At 41.9% G+C, this 16,410-nt stretch overlaps 1 protein-coding gene across 1 annotated transcript in view; it reads right to left on the reverse strand.

The window, feature by feature from the left end:
* THSD7B (thrombospondin type 1 domain containing 7B) overlaps nt 1-16,410 on the reverse strand; it is a 270,835-nt gene that overhangs the window by 19,665 nt on the left and 234,760 nt on the right. The window contains exons 16-20 of the mRNA XM_059820303.1: nt 15,722-15,855; nt 14,835-14,988; nt 4,665-4,806; nt 3,135-3,250; nt 2,467-2,584 (exon numbers count right to left, since the gene is read on the reverse strand). Coding sequence (XP_059676286.1) covers nt 2,467-2,584; nt 3,135-3,250; nt 4,665-4,806; nt 14,835-14,988; nt 15,722-15,855 — 664 coding nt within the window. The remainder of the gene's footprint in view (nt 1-2,466; nt 2,585-3,134; nt 3,251-4,664; nt 4,807-14,834; nt 14,989-15,721; nt 15,856-16,410) is intronic.

The raw sequence follows: 16,410 nt of genomic DNA on the forward strand, positions 1-16,410 counted from the left end.
AATTATGTTTCTCTTTGAAGTCGTTTATGGTACTTCAGCAGGCCCTTCACACGCTCTCCAAGAAAACACAGAAAAGCAGAGTATTATTGTGAGCAGAGCCAGTAACGGTGTGTACAACTGATTTGCTGTGAATTATTTCTGAGAACCGTGCATCTAAGTCCTACATTTTAGCTTTATAAAATAGTGGGCAATTACTCATTTGGCAAAGGGAAGCCGAATCAGTGTTTACTACAGCCAACTCCCACAGCTCGTTCATTGTCATCCTTTGGTTTTCCCTGTCTAATTTGAGGCTTCATCCTATTCTCACAAATGGCTGTGAGAAACTCATGATGATTTCAAAGGTATTGCAGTCTGCGAGCCTTCGGGTAGGAAACCCTCACTGTATTCATCTGCGAAGTACCACCTGTAGATGAGTACATAATTAATGTCTTCTCTGTTAATACCATCATCAAGTAGTATTTATAACCAACTGGAACTCAGTGAAGAAGGTGAAAAGATGGTGTTTCTGCTGTTGGAACCACACAAAGGCCACAGCTGCTGCACTGGTGCCAAGGTCCCTCCATCATGGATGTTTCATATCAGTGCAGCTCCACGCTTGATGGCTGCTGCAGCAAAACTCACATCAGGACTGGGGCTGCAGTAAAATAAACGATGTGCTCGGAATAACTTGGATGCAAAGTGCTTTTGTTACATTGACGCTCCTGCTTTGGGATGAGATTCAGAAGACTCTCGGCTCTCTGCAAAGCTACTCAAATGATAGAGAAGGACTGAGCCAAACTTGGCTTCCTTATGATACAATTTTTAAGACCTTCCCAGCTGCTTAGCTGCCGTAGGTTCACAAAACAGTATCTCCAGCTTTTAAATCACACATGTCTATGTCCTCAACTGTACGAGCCAGCTCTCCAGCTAGCAGTTTAATGGAGTTACGATCTTTGAGGACCAGAAGATGACCCATAGACTGAGCTGAGCTTGGGCTTGACTGTGTGGTTCAAGTGGCCTTAATGAAGTTTGGCACCTGCAGCCAGAAGGCTCCCAGGAAGAGCTGAGGTCTGCTTTGGCAGGGCACGGCTGTTTCCAGTTTTCCTCTGCGCGAGCCCAGCTCTGATTTAGGACATGAAGTAACTGGTTGCTCCTTACATGCATTGGGAACCATCAGCTCTTTAACCAGTCTTTAGGATTTACGTAAGCATTCCAGGATCAGGAGCAGAATACAAGACATACTTTTACTCCAGTACGTCCCTTTGCAGACTATGCAATGTAAGGGTTCAGGACAAAAAAACCTTCAGGCATCATATAGGACGAGCTGCTCCTTTAGCATGTTGAAAGCCATGAAGAAGTTACAACTGGTTTTGCACACGTAGATCTGTTTATTTTAGTAAGTGATTGAACACTCAAAAAAAAAAATTTAAGTCCATTCAGCAACATGAGCATTAACACTCCAAAACAGATTTTGAAGAAAAGATAAAATTTGGAATTAATAGTATTCCTAGTGTGTTGTTGTTAAAACACTGTCTGTGAATTATTCATTTCTGTTAAGAAAGCACTACTTTACAAAAGGCTAAAAGCTCAGCAAAGAAAGACCACCACTAATCCAAATATTAAGCTTCTTCTGTAACATGCTCTGATCTCTGAAATCCATCTGAAGGAATCACTTTATGGAAGTTAAGAGCTTTTTTCTTTTTGACCTTAAGTGAATTTGATTCAAACATATATTATGGCTCTCGGATCTGAAAGACCATCTGAAAGTACATCTAATGTGCATCAGAAGCCTGGGAAATAATGTCACAAGCTTATTTTGAATAAAAGCTTCAATGCATTTATTTCCTCATGTCAATATTCAAAGGGTTTTTTAAATCATATAAAGTTAAAAAAAAGGTCCTAATCCTTTCACTTTTTATATGCTGGTGAGCATTACTGGCTACAGAAAACCTCACGGAAGTTACCAGAGTCACACAAGTATTAAGGGACCTGTGGATACAAGATGGAGACAGAGGCTAAATGATGAAAAATAGTCTTAGTGTTTTTTTCTTCAGTGGGATGTAATTATGTTACTAAAAGTAACTTCACCACAGGATTTGTATTTAGTTATTTACCCATTTCTTAAGAATCCTGTAACTGTCCCCAGCTCTTCGCTAGCTCTACGTACTCCTCCTGTCTCTGGGGTCAAAGTTTCCTATGACTGAATGCTGAGAGTTTGAATTAATTACTAAAATAATCCACTTGGTTTCCTAAATTGCATTTTTCACTTTTGAATACTCTGAAACTAGCCTGCTTTGGTCAAAAAACCAACATCTCAGGACCTCGAGAGTGTCCAAAAACCACCTCGGAAGGGTTTGGTGCGGCTCGGGGCGATCCCTGTGCTCTGTACCTCTGCTCAGGGGCTGCGTAAGCCCTTCTGGGACTGGGGGTCCTGTCTGCGCTGCACTGCTGGGGGGGCGGGCGGGAAGGGGACAGGAGGGGACTCACCGCCGGCGCCACACGTGTGGGAGCACTGCGACCAGGCTGACCACGCCGAGAGCTGGCAGTCCACCGCGCACCCCACCACGCAGTGGCTGCTCGTCTGCATGGGCTTCTCCAGGTGAAGCTGTGAGATGACAAGGAAACACAGGCGTCAGCCTCCCCAGGGCCCCCCGCCACCTCCTGCCACGGCTGGGCACCGAGTCAGGAAACCAAAAACTGGCAGCAACTCCAGTGGGACGCCAATGTTGTTGCTTAGAGGGAGTTTTCCTGAGGGTGCAATTGGTGAAAGCAGTTTCAGTGTTGAAGCATTTCATTTCTACAAGTCCTTCAGTGTTTGGGTCTTACTCTGAAAGGACAATCCCAAACTTCTAGTAGGGCACAACCTCCCTGGTGGTGGCCAGCTTCGTTGGAGCCACGGCACAGGGTCTGTAGCTATGCCCCATGCGTGCTACTCCGACCCCAAAACCTCCCACTTGAGTCAAGGAGTGATACCACCCGCTCACACCCCAGGGATGCTTTTGTTCCCCAAAGCACCCAACTGCTGTGCTCCCAGCACCGAACACAACTTCTCCACCATCTATGGAGAGTGTTTTGGTGCGGATCAGAAGGCACCAGCTTTCTACAGACCAAATGAACCTCTGGGCTTTTCCCTGCCCCACGCATGCCATCCTCACCCTCTGGCAGAGCTGTGTGCTGACGGTGGCCCCGTCGCTGCGCCGGCAGCTCAGGAGGCGCCGCCGCTCTCCGTGCCCACAGGTAGCATTGGCACCCAGCTGGCACCCGCTCCAGCCTGCGGACACAAAGCAAAGGATGCAGTGCAGCAGGTCATGGCCATCATTCCCTTTTCACATCTTTTTACTCAACACGCGGGTTACCTTCCTCTAACGCAGCGCTTCCCCACGTCAGGGCATCCCAAACCCACGAACAACCCACACAAAAGAAAGTTGTTCTTAAAACCGAGCAAGTCTCAGAGGAGAAACTCCTTACTTTGCACTCAGATATCCCCCTAAAGAAACCGGTAGCGCAGAGCGCACAGAAAACTGTTAAACGCTGATAAAGTGTATCAGTTCAACCCAGTTGGCGCATTTACAAGACTGTATTGTCTGAAGTAAAACTGCACTTTGATAAAGTAGCTGGGGAAGTTTCTGAAGGGTAACTCTGGTTTAACCTATTTCTTGTCTAAAGGCAAAGCTTTCCATTATTTAAAACTAAGCTCTAATACTCGTGAAATAAAAACAGTATTTCTAGTAGAAGGAAATTCATATCCTATTATTTGTCTGAAATTATGATGGTCAGAATACAACTAAACTAAGCCTTAAAACACCATTTAAAATAAACATAACACAAGCAACAAAAATTTCCATACACCACCAACAAATAGGAAGCATACGAGAAGAAAACCTATTACTTTGTGTTTTCCACCTCTGATAAACATGAACACATATGATAAAAAAGGTATTGTCCTGCTGCCTGTGTGTTTCTAGGGCTTTTATTTCAAACAGGCTGAGTTTATATTCAGATATAACATTTTCCCCTGCTTTGTTCTCCAGTTTTTTGTTCTTTTTCCCACCAGCTCCCAAACTTCTCTTAGATCTCCTCTCCTGTCTCTGCCTTTCTCATTTATCCTAGCTGGTCAAAACAAAAGGAATTTTTCCTTTTTCTTTTTTTTTTTGTTAGCTTGTTTGCAACAGATCTAATTGCTTCGAAGGTCCAAAATAATGCATTTTGCTTTGAATATCCTATGCCCACCCATAAAACCCATATTTGCCTTCAAACCAGACTTTTGTTGGTATTATTGGCTTCACTGGAACCACACAGATGATAGTCTTTTAACTGGAGTTTTGTAATTAATTCTATTGATAACCCAGCAAAAAGAAGAGATCCCATTTAACCTGTTTTATTTCCAGTGAACCTGCAATGACAACTTAAATTAAAAATTGTGCATTTGACCACTAACCTGTGGACAAAAAACCATGTAGGCATATAATTAACTTCAGTGAAATCAGTGACGTCTACACATAACTCTTCCAATGTCAAGGCTTTAACCAACACCTCAAGCAAACATAATGAAAAACACAACTGGGGAAAGCCTTTAAGGAGCTGAACCTTTTATGCAAAGATATTTGGAAAAGCAGAACATCGATTTAATATATGTTGTAATTGTAATAACTCCTGTTAAGAGTCTATTGGAAAGTTATACCTACCTGTTAGATTGTACTGATATTGGAAGCAATTTTGGTTAAGAATACATGGCTTCATTTGTGAATCTTCAGGGCAGGGCTTTGTCTTGACAGAAGACCTTAGCACTTGTCGAGTTCGGGTTTGCATAACCGTCGGATCACACACCTATATACAAAAGCGACGGACAGTACAAGAGACCCTAGTAAATCATACAGAAACCTGGCGTTGTTACATGCACATCCACGGCCATACCGAGCGATGATATAATCACGCTTCTCTTCTAAAGATACTTAAAAGCATATGAAGGAAAAGAAATGTGGTTCAAAGGTAAGAATCCAATATTACTAAAGTCATCTTTTGTCCATCCTGATTTGACTGTTTTAGCTACTCCTATACTATTTATTTCCATAACTTTTTGTAAGGATCCCTGGGGACAGCAGGACAAAGACCGTGCCATTTTGCTGTGCTCTACTCTCCAGCTATTCCCAAGACTTCTAGTAAAATGCCATAGGACTGAATAATGGGACAGGATTTCTTGCACAATTAATGCGTTTTTACATAATAACTGATGTTACAGCAAAGCTTTCATTTCTAGGAAAGACATTCGAAATTGCATATCAGTTAGGAAGCTGTCAAGAAGATGAGGTGACTTTTCAATTTATGTGATACAAATACTGATGTCTGACTGCCTATAAACCAGGATTTGCTTGTTCACATTTTCATGTGAATACGAACCAACTGAGGCTGGTTTTCATTTGTGTTTGTACATCACAGGCACAAAAATTGTTTGGTTTTAGCAGTCCCCCATCCTCACTCTCTTAGCACTGTGGTACGGGGCTGTTTTCCTTTCCATTTCGCTGCAGATAGCAATACTGACCAAATGCTTTCAGCCTTGCAAGAAACATCCCCTTTACGTAGAGGGATCCACTCATCCCCACAAATCTCCTCCTGCAGCCTCCTGCTTACCCCTCCTCTGCAGTGCAAGAGAGCTCTTCTCTCTGGATGTCACACGGAGGTGTCACTTGGCTCCATTTTAAAAGAAATTTAAGCATTTCTTAAGTTTTTCCCTTGGTTTACTTAATTCGGGGATATAGCATAAGCACTGGCTGGGCCACGGGGAACGCGGTGCTGCTGCCGGTGTCCCCACCCCGGCTGTCCCATCCATGTCTCATGCCAAGGGGAACTATTTCGGCAGGAAGGAGTCTAAGGATTGCTGCTTTGTCTCACTAAACAAAATCACAAAAAAAGTCTACATAAGCTTATTCTGAAGCCAGGGTGATTATGGGAATAGGTAATAGCTATTTCGGCTGCAAGGCTGGGACAGAAAGGCAGCCCCAAGGGTAGGGGCTCTGACCCGCTGAAACTCAGCAGAGTTTTCCCACAATCCAGGACAACGGGTGTGTGGAAGTGGTCGCAGCAAACCTAATGGAAATAAAACCCTATTAAAGGTATTCACAGCCATTTACTGATCAAGATGACCTATTTAATTCCTAACAGTCTCTCATTAGGACTAAAGATTGCTCAGGAACAGCAAAGAAAACCAAAAAAACAATGCATGTAGAAATACATTTTCATAAATGCTTGGCAATTTAAATCATGATTTTTCTATAGAGTACTTTAATTACAAAAAATAACTAACAGTTTAAAACCACAGGCTTATTATCACGCAACGAACTGCCTGCAAACACTGAACCCTGCACGGATGAAAGTATGGATAATTCCTGTATTGTGAACATTAAAGAGAAATGTAATGGCATTGCAGCACAAATCTAGATCTCAGACTGCTGTAAACTGGATTAGTTGCACAGGCAATAGCATAACTAAACAGAATAAATATCAGGACAAATAGGAAAAAAGTCTGGTCTGTTCTTAAAATACATTGTCAGGGACTATCTTCCTTACGCTTACACTACGTGAAGGAAATTCCATTATGTTCTTATTGCTGACACACACCTTGTCCAATCATTTTAAACGGTAATCTTATTCGAATATCCACGGTCATCTAAAATAATCAATTGCTCTTAATTATCTGAAAATTAAACCTATGTTAAGTGTTTACCAATACCTTACTGCCTTTTCCACAACTAATCTGATTGTTCATCCTCACAACTAACACTAGTAACTTAAATGATTTGCCAATAAAACAAAACAAATACAACAACAAAAAAAAAATCAAAGAAGGTATCTCAATAGCTACTCCTAATTAATGTTTCTCTGCATTATATTACCAAAGGGAAAAAAAACATCAATGAATGTGGTGAAAGAAGTTAAGTCTGTGCCACCTCAGAAATACCTGCTTTTCCTCCCTCCAGAATAACCTGCAGACAGAAAATATGCATCACTTGTAGATAAGTAACATTTTTTAATAAAATAGCATTTTTCCCCCATCTAGCGTGCACCCCGTTGTGCCCGATTACAGGGCACTGACGCAGCTCAGCGCTGCACACGCTGCCATACGGCCATCCAGATTTCCTGGCTAGCAGGACCATTCTCCCTCTCAGATGTCCTCCCGGGGGGTAGCAGAGCAGTTTAACAGCCGTGACTCCAACAGGTCAAAGTCTATCTTGTGTTCGCCAGGATCCAAATAAACGACGGGTTTACTGCAGCTCTGAGGCTGGCGTTCTCACTGCGCTGATGAGCCATGTTGTTCAGAAGCCAGAGCTGATGCGATAAGCTCCCCACTTTTACTAGTTTTGAATAATAAAGAATTTCTGTAGGAAAAGTGTTCATTTAATCAAGCCGAGTACATGGGAAACATGCAAAAATTCAAAGTTGGCAAACTGTAACTAATATCCTGTAATATTATTTGTTGAATTTCTCTTTACGTCAATTGAGAAGTCAATTTAGTTTTATAATTGATTTTCTGGCCTTACTCTTTCAAGTTAACTATGTAAAAAATTGAGCCGCATATATATGGAACTGAATAAGTGGCAGGAGGGAATGACTTGCAAAGAAAAAGATGAAAGCTGGGATTTTCAAAGCAGCGAGACTGAGCTGAGTATCTAGCTACCCTGGAATCTCAATGGGCTTGGGTGCCCAACTCCTGCAGGACCCCTCCAAAATCCCAGGCTGGAAAAATTAAATATTTACGTCGTGGCAAAGGTTGAGGAATGGCTTGGCAGACTCCAAGTCATTAGGGGATGTGAACGGTGAAAGTGAAAGGAGAGAGGTTGTTTCCAGTGGGGAGCTGCTGAGGCTATTAACAAGCAGTGCCGGAGAGAAGTGCGTAAGCTGCACAGCAGGAGGAAGATATTATGTCACCATTGTTACCACTGCCATCACTACCAATGGTACGTATCCAGTCCTGAATTTGGATCTTAAAAATTACTGAGAGAAAAACCAATCACCATCAATGGCAAATTACATTCTTAGAAGGTAGGACAGAAACAGCAGTCAGTAATGTTATAGAAAAGGGAGCAAAAGAAAGAAATATTACTTGAGTAATTAAAGTAAGAAATTATCACAGAATTAATTAAGATTTGGGCAAGATTACAGAAGGGGTTGATTCTGAATATTCTCACAAATGAAGAAAATGACACAAACAACTTGACTGTTCAAATACTCCTCCATACGAAATAGTGAAGGTGTCATTCAGATACATGGGTCAAGACTGGATCTGCTCTACCCCTCTAGGAATCCAAGTTTCATACCACAAGCATATATGAATCTACAATTTTGGGGTTAGAATTGGGCATAACGGCAAATCTCCTTACACAGATATTGAAAGTCAAGGTGATAGATTCAGGCTGCAATGATTTATTAAGAGAGATTTACACAGTGTCAGAGCCAGGTGATGGTTGAACTGAACGCAACATAGAACGCCATGCGGGTGCTGAAGCTCTCCGTCCCGCGCGTGTGCAGAGCTTGCTCCCCCATGCTGGGATCCAGATCGAGCAACTCTTGCACAGAGCTTATGTAGAGGAAACGGGAAAAGAAGGTGGGGTGAAATTCAGCCTTTCACTTGGGTCTCGGCTCCAGGAACATCTCCAGTGAGAGGAACTCTGGAGACTCGGCACCTTCACCTGATCTTTCCAGGAAACTGAGGCTCTGCTCTGCCAGAGGGCTGGTGCTACCAGGAAGGGCAAGTAATTCTTGCTGCAGTTTGGGGATCATCGGAGTTTAGTGCCTGTTTAGCAAGTGGAAAACCTTTGTCCAATTTCTGCTTCTATTCTGGACAACTGAAACCCACTTCTGACACCACGCAGGCTAGAAATAGATTAAAGATTTATGGATCAAAGAAGGATGATGAATATGGGTGCCAACTGGCCATAAATGTAAGAGAGGAAGCAAGTCCTAAGAAATGAAGGTAGCTGTGATGCACAGAGGTAGAAGGTCAGAGGCCTGGAAAACATTATGTACCTTCAAGGTCAGGTGCCAACTCAGTTTGGCAGTTAAGTTTTACAGACTATGTTGTTTATTGGACTTAGTCCAGATTCCTTCTTGACGACTGTAAGCAACAGGGTGTGTATTTCAGGCACGTGCTTCCTTTGGTATCAGTGATAGGAATGGAATTAATTTCTGGACGGAAATTATAATGGGGACCTAACTCAGGTCGCACATTAATAGCCTACAGCAATAGGACCTCATACACAGACTGAGTAAGTTTCTTTATGTGTACAACTATACTGTCTCAGCCTACTTCATTGTATTAATTCTCACCATTTCCATTATCCTTTTCTATGAAGTGTGAAAAGGTTGAGCTAGAGCCAGGGATCTATAAGCCAGACTACATAAACCAGTACAGAAACAAAATATTCTGAAGCAATGAGGTGTACATAAAATGTTAAGGTAAGAATGAATTAGAGTTTTCCCAGAGGACCATTTAGAAATTATAAAAGCCATCATCTTGATTCTATGGAGGAATTCTTGGCACTATTAACTACCACATTTGTCAATATTTCTTTTAGCCAATCACATTTTCCCACCATGACCGTTTGTCACTATTTTAAGCTAACAAAAAGAGTGAGGGACACAAACATACACAAAGGATGTACCCAGTCTTTGCTCCAGACAATAACAGAGCAGACGAAGCACAGAAAGTTTGTTCTGGAAGAGAAGGATATTAAATAAAATAAAACTGCAAGGTTGTGAATGCAAAGTTCCAGAGTAAGAGCTGTTAACATATCACACATTAATATACACTATTAGACCTTCTTTGTGATGGATTTTAAAAGCTGTCCATTGATCTAGGCTTTCATATGCATCATAATTGGAGAGCACAAAGGTTGTAACCCATTAGAGAGCCCTTTGAGCTGTTCAATTTATCAAACAGCTTGTATAATGCATACTGCACTATAAATAGCTGGCCACATTATATTTAACTGGCTGTTTGTAAGGAAACATACAACCTCAAACTAAGGTAAATGTGTTGGCAGCAACAGGATTTGACTATTTTTAACAGTGCAGTGAACTGTTATATTGTTCATGCCGATGTGGATGTTTTGTAACAATTTAACAAGCCATTTACAATAACATGAGCAGTCTTTTGAAATGAAAATGCATTTGCATAAATTTTCTTTCTGAGACACATCTAGGTTCTGAAACCTTACCTGCCTCCATGTATAACCATTACTTTTTAAAAAATTATTGTTAATAAAGATGAGTAAAAATAAACCAATGAATCTAAAAAAATACAGCAGTTACCAACTTTTTCATAAAGCCACACAAGGAAATCAAGTCCCAGCTCTGCATAAGGAGCAGTGTACGTTCTTCCTGAAAAGCCTTGGACCAGGATAATTCTCCTGTTTGACCTGAATAAATTACCTCTTGGGCTAGAAATACAACTCTGTGCAAACTTCATTCTTCAGTCCAGCCTCCAGACTGCAGGTCCTCCGCCAAACCTATGTATAAAGGTACTAGTCATGACGAAGATTTCAGTGAGTCCCAACATCTACACAAGTCCACAATTCCTCTTCCAGTTGGCTCGGGAGGGGAAGCATTTCCAAACCGTAACGACTCGCATCTGCGATGTAAGTCACTGCAAAACCTGAGAGTCGGCTGTATTGCCTGGTGCCACTTTTAATACGACCAGTCATTGCTATATTACACCCCCGCCACAGATTCAAGAGAATAATAACTCATTTGTCACAAGTCCTGAGCGTTGTACATCGCTATCGATCCACGAAGAAAATGCTTGCTGAAACAGAGACAGCTGTTCTCACTCACTAGACATGCAACCTCCTATAATTAACTGATTTCAGACCTCTTAGAATTAGCTGCTACAAATGCCAACAGCTGAGGCAAACAAGGAGGCCACTCCGATCGGCTACGGGGGCTGCGACAGCCATCCACACAGCAGCAGAGAGCTAACAAAATAAATTTGAGATAATTATTTCAGGGACTTGTAGCACAACTCGCATATTAACTCTTTTTAAGAATGCTTTGATGAATTCAATTGAAGTCAATTAATTACATTTCCAAGTCAGATGAATACAAAGTCGAGACACCGCAGGTAGTGCATGTTATTTGATCACTGAATATGTAACAGAGATGATAGGATTTTGGTTTCCAGATTGTTTAGCTGGGTCTTTGAGCAATCAAGTGATGATGTCTGACTGAACACGCTATTGTAGCTGGGACGAATACGAAATCTCTGAAGCGAAATGCAAGTCAATCTAATTTGGTCATGTTTTTTTTTTTTCTAACCAGCAAGCTTCAAACTGCTATTATAAATGGCTTTAAAGCCTTGGTATTTAAGTTACGTGGATGTTTCTTAGCGACAAAGAAGAAAACTTTATGAGCCAAAAAATAGTCTTCAATCAGAGGAAAAACCATTTTGAACTTACTTCTTACAACATAGAATGTGAGAATAATAGGGAAGCTTTAAATCACTAATTACGAGTTTCTTGAATCCAGTGAAGAGACAAAACCTCAGAAGTAACCTTGAAGTATTACATTTCAGACAGCTGCTTTTCTGGGTCACGGCAAAGTGCCATTAGAGGAAATATTAAAATTTAGCTTTGTGTAGCAGTGTTAAATAGCACTACAATCAAGATGCAAAAATTGCAATTTGGTTGGAAAATGCACATCAAAGAATTGTGGGAGCATCTGAAATTACAAAAGACCACCCTAGAAACACGAATATTTAAAAGCAAAAGGGAAATGCAGCCAGAAAAGGTAGAACAAATACAACGTTTTAGCAGAAAGAAGTATTGAAGAAAATACTTCCTATTGACAAAGCAGTCGCCACCTTTATGACTCATTGATTTCAACATGATTCAAGATCATCTACTATCCTGAACGTGGAAAATTCACATGGGAAGAGTATTGGTACAAGATAAAACCAAGTAATACCCTAGAAAGTATGCAGAGTACAGTGACATATTGACAAAAGGTAAACTGGATAATCTAAAAGGCCTTTTAATATTCAGCTGATAAGAGTTAGCTATTCCGCTATTAGGATAAATTTATTATCAACACTATAAAATATGAGCAGAACACCAAAGCAACTGGAAAAGAATTTTCACCTGACCAAAATCTTAGGTAAATACCTCAAATCAAAGAGCTACTCAGGCAAAGATGAGGCTGAAATTGTGGTTGCTCGTTTCTTACAAACTAGAATTTGTCAAGTTTCATAAATCCTCTTTATCTCCAGCAAGCCAAACATGACCAGAGATACAGGAATATTTCCCAGAATGCTCTTTGGCAGCTGCCTCACAAGAGTGCTACGACTAAAAGAGTGCCAACTATTTTGATATGAAATGTAAATGCACTTGAAAAAGAGCAGCCAGGATGTACGGTTTTGCTTTTTCATTTCAACATGACGTGATCCTTCAAATTTTTCACGTTACTTGGGGAAGAGAAAAGAGCCATACTTAGAAAATGGATTTTTGGTGAATATTCAAAAAGCGTTTTATAGATCCTCAGAAGACAGGCATTTACTTCCAGTTTGGCATGAATCAGAAGTCACGCACAAGTATACCAGCTATTGAGCAAAATTCCCTCAAACACAATTAAACAGACAGTGCTAATGAGCAAGAGGTTCTATGCACGCAAACTTACCGATATGTTTTTAGGGCTCCATGGGAAGATACTTCAAGCAGGCTCGAGGCACAACAGGTCTGACCAAAAGACTTAACAAGAGATTCAGCTCCAGATGCAGACTTCTGTATTTGGGTGTCTACATGTAGGATCTCCATGCAAAAGGTCCAGACCGAAGCTCTGACTTGCAACCAGTGGAGCTACTCAACTGACCGCACATAGCTTCTCACTTAAAAGGCGAAACGGGATCCTCTGTAGGCTCCGTTGCCTTTGTAACTCCATTGACCATGTCCACCAGCTTGTGACCATTCTCAGTGACCACCTTTCCTAGTGGTGACTCAGGAGATGGAGGGTTGCATTAATGACCCTGGTGCTGGCAATGCCTCACTCCTGGCCACCGCGTTTCCCTCAATCCCTGCCCCATCAGACCGGTACCCCCACACATACTGAAGATACAACAGCGTCATGGCACAGCTATTCTGCACTTACAGCAAGCCCAGCGCTTGTCTTGGAGATGTTAAGCATGTGCAGCCTGGCAGAGACTGTGCTGTGTGGTCCTTTCTCCAAACCAAAGGAACACAAATAGCCTGAGTAGCTATAAAAGGGAGACAGCACTGCTGTAAACTCTTCAAAGGGAGGGTTTTATCTGTCCATAAAACTTCAAGCTGTTTATTGCCTCCTATCTGGACAGAACTATTTAAACACATGCTCCATCCGCACACAGTCATCTCAGTTTCACAACAAAGCATTGCAGAACAGCTTGTGAAAACATATTGTTCAGTTAATTGCATTGGCATGCAGATGCCCTCACATTTATGAATTAACGTCTATGGTGGCAAAAGGATGTACAAGGAGACACAGGGCCCGTGGCACTCGGCCCTGCGACTGCCAAGAGCTATGCTGCCTGATGGAGTGCAGCCCATGAGCTCTGGGCATCCCTTTCCTGCTTCTGTGGGCTACAGAGGCTTCGCCATTGCCAACAAGGAGTCTTCAGGCAAAAAATCAGGGTGTCTCCGTGACCAACGGACTGCCACCAAGGCACCTGAAAAATACCCAGTGGCCTTGAGGATCTCTGCGTTAGTTTACTGCATGCTAAAATGAAGAAAATGTATCTCTTGCAAAAAAACCTCAATGGCAAAGAAAGAGCTCAACCATAGTGGGACTGTGAAAGGTATCCAAGCACCAATAGCGGTTGCAAGAGTGTTATACTTCATCAAAGCTATGCTGCTCAGGAGGAGGCGAATGCAGGAAATGAAACAAGATTTTATTTGACATGTTCCCACCGAGTATATTGATACGCTACACAAAATATTATGGAAGGAAATTACCTGTGTCAGCAGTAGTATAAATACCTGTCCAATAACCACTCAGACTTTTGATAATGGCCCTTTTAACACAGGGGCAATGAATATATGTTTGTCACTTAAATACATCTATTACAAAACCCCCGAGATGAAACCTGGCACCTATTTTAATACCAACCAGAGAGAAACAATGGGTTTGAAATTACTTGCTTTGAGGCCAGAGGGTTTTCAAAGACAGAATTTGCAGCTTCTTTCCGTCTTGCACACTTGGGAAAACATGGAGCACTTGGCAGTGGTTTGAATCCCTGCATAATTCACAAAGTTTTGAGTATTTAGTGACATGACAAATTGTTCGGGCATCTTGCTGCCATGCCCTCCTGTTGCTGTTGCCTCAAATCTTCCCTCAAGGTTTTGAGGAGGAGGAGACACTGGGCAGAAACGGTGTCTGTTGGGAAGGGAGAGCTGTCATTCCCTCAGGCCTAAGACCTGTCCAGAGGAGTGCCACCACCACGGTTTACCAGCAGGTTGTTGTGGCAGTCGTGCATCACTCACAGAGCTCTCCCCTGCAAGTATTTCCAAACACAGACAGCCCTTACTGCAGCGAGAATACTGCTCCCTTCACCCGCTGTACTTGGGTGGGTCCTCTCCCGCAGACCAAGTGGAAGGATGAGTGGAATCAACTGTCACAGTAATAACTACGTGTTTTACTAACTAATTTTCTACAGCTCAGGCCCTGTAGAAATGTAAAAATCTCCAGGTTCAACCATGCTGGCAGGATCCATTAAGCCTGACTTCCCTCAGAAAATAATTTACTTTGCTAGAAAATAACTACCTCATGAAATGGTTGAAGGACAGAGAAGACCGACGCGTGTGGAACATTGCCACAGAGACACAAGCAGGAGAGCTTACCTGCGGACACTGGCTCCATTGTCCCCAGTCAGACACTGCACACTCACTGGGACAGTACAAGCTACACTTCTGCATTATATCTGGGATTTCAGCCTGATTACACAGTGTGTCGGGCACAGTCTCCCCTCCGTGGTCCTCAGCGGTACTCACACACCTACACAGAAAACAGACATTTTCGTTAGAGGATCATCAGCGTACTACAGAAGTGATGGATATCAACAGGTCTGCTCAACCCCATACAGGACACTATATGTAACACAACAGCTACATGCAGCACGGCTGGTCAAAATGTAGCATTAATCATGTTAATGCAAATCAACACCAGCTACAGGCATGACATGCTTTTGTTACTCACAGATTTCAATAACTACTTCAAATAAACATTTCAAACTTCATACAGAGGGATTTTAACTTTGATCGGCTGACAGAAAAAGACAACCAGCAAGAACAAACCTTTGTACTCCTGCTAGAAACATCCGAACATTTGGAAATAACTCAGCATTTCCCCGTGCCTGGGGAATGAATACTCACTAATAATCAACGCCACTCCGGTGCATGCAGTGCCGTTACTTGGGGAAAATGTTAGCAAATCAGAATATGGAGGCTTTGCACCTCAGGGGGCTTTATGTATATATGGCATTTAGGTTAAAGAATTCTAATTTAAACATCATGCCTTCTTCCTGAAAGATGTCTTGATCATAACATAAGGCTGCATCTCTGAGATGCTTTTCCTGTAAACCGTTGCACATAAATGCATGTTTCTTTTCATTTGAAATACACCGGACTCAGCAATGTACTCACTGTCAGACGGCCAGATATTTCACCATACACCAAGTATGTATCAGCTCTTTTTAATCTGGAGTACCTGCGCTTTTGTCTTCACGCACCTGACTTTCCTCGTTTGTATTCCTTCTCCACAGTGGAGGGAATTTTGTTCACTGTTGATTTTGCACGGAGACCACGGTTCTACTACCCAAGAATACTGATTGCACTCAGTGTAGCATGGGACTGCCTCGTACACCTGCCAGGAGAAAGAATCAAAACTGTTCATTTGAACTATCCAGGTTAACATCTCTGCAGAAACGCCTCAGCCAAACCCAGGGAAGAGTACACTGAAAAATATCCTGGCTTACGCTCCTTATGCTGAGGGTGTTGTAATAGCTTTAAGTTCATTTATTCATTATTGACTTGCCAAGGGATTTTTAAGTATATAATAAACAGCAGTATGCATGCAGCATCTTAGGAAACAGGATAAATAACAGCTATTTCCTGCAGCCAGAAGAGGAACTCCATTACAATTTCATTTGCTCAGACTGCTCTCACTATAATCTATCACGCGTCATTCACCAGGATCGTATGTACTGCATCCTTTTGTGTTTCAGAAGGTACAAACTTAAAATCAGCGCTCATTTACCTTTGCTTCTAACATATCCTTGTAAGTCATTCACCATAAAAGACTGAAATTTCATGCATCCTATAAATTTCAGTTTTATACACAAAATCTATAAATGCTTTTTTTCCTGCAAGTGACTTATCTCTAACACATCTCCTAATCAAACACGACCGTGTATTCACC

This window comes from Gavia stellata, chromosome 8 (genome assembly GCF_030936135.1).
Source record: "Gavia stellata isolate bGavSte3 chromosome 8, bGavSte3.hap2, whole genome shotgun sequence".
Taxonomy (NCBI): domain Eukaryota; kingdom Metazoa; phylum Chordata; class Aves; order Gaviiformes; family Gaviidae; genus Gavia; species Gavia stellata.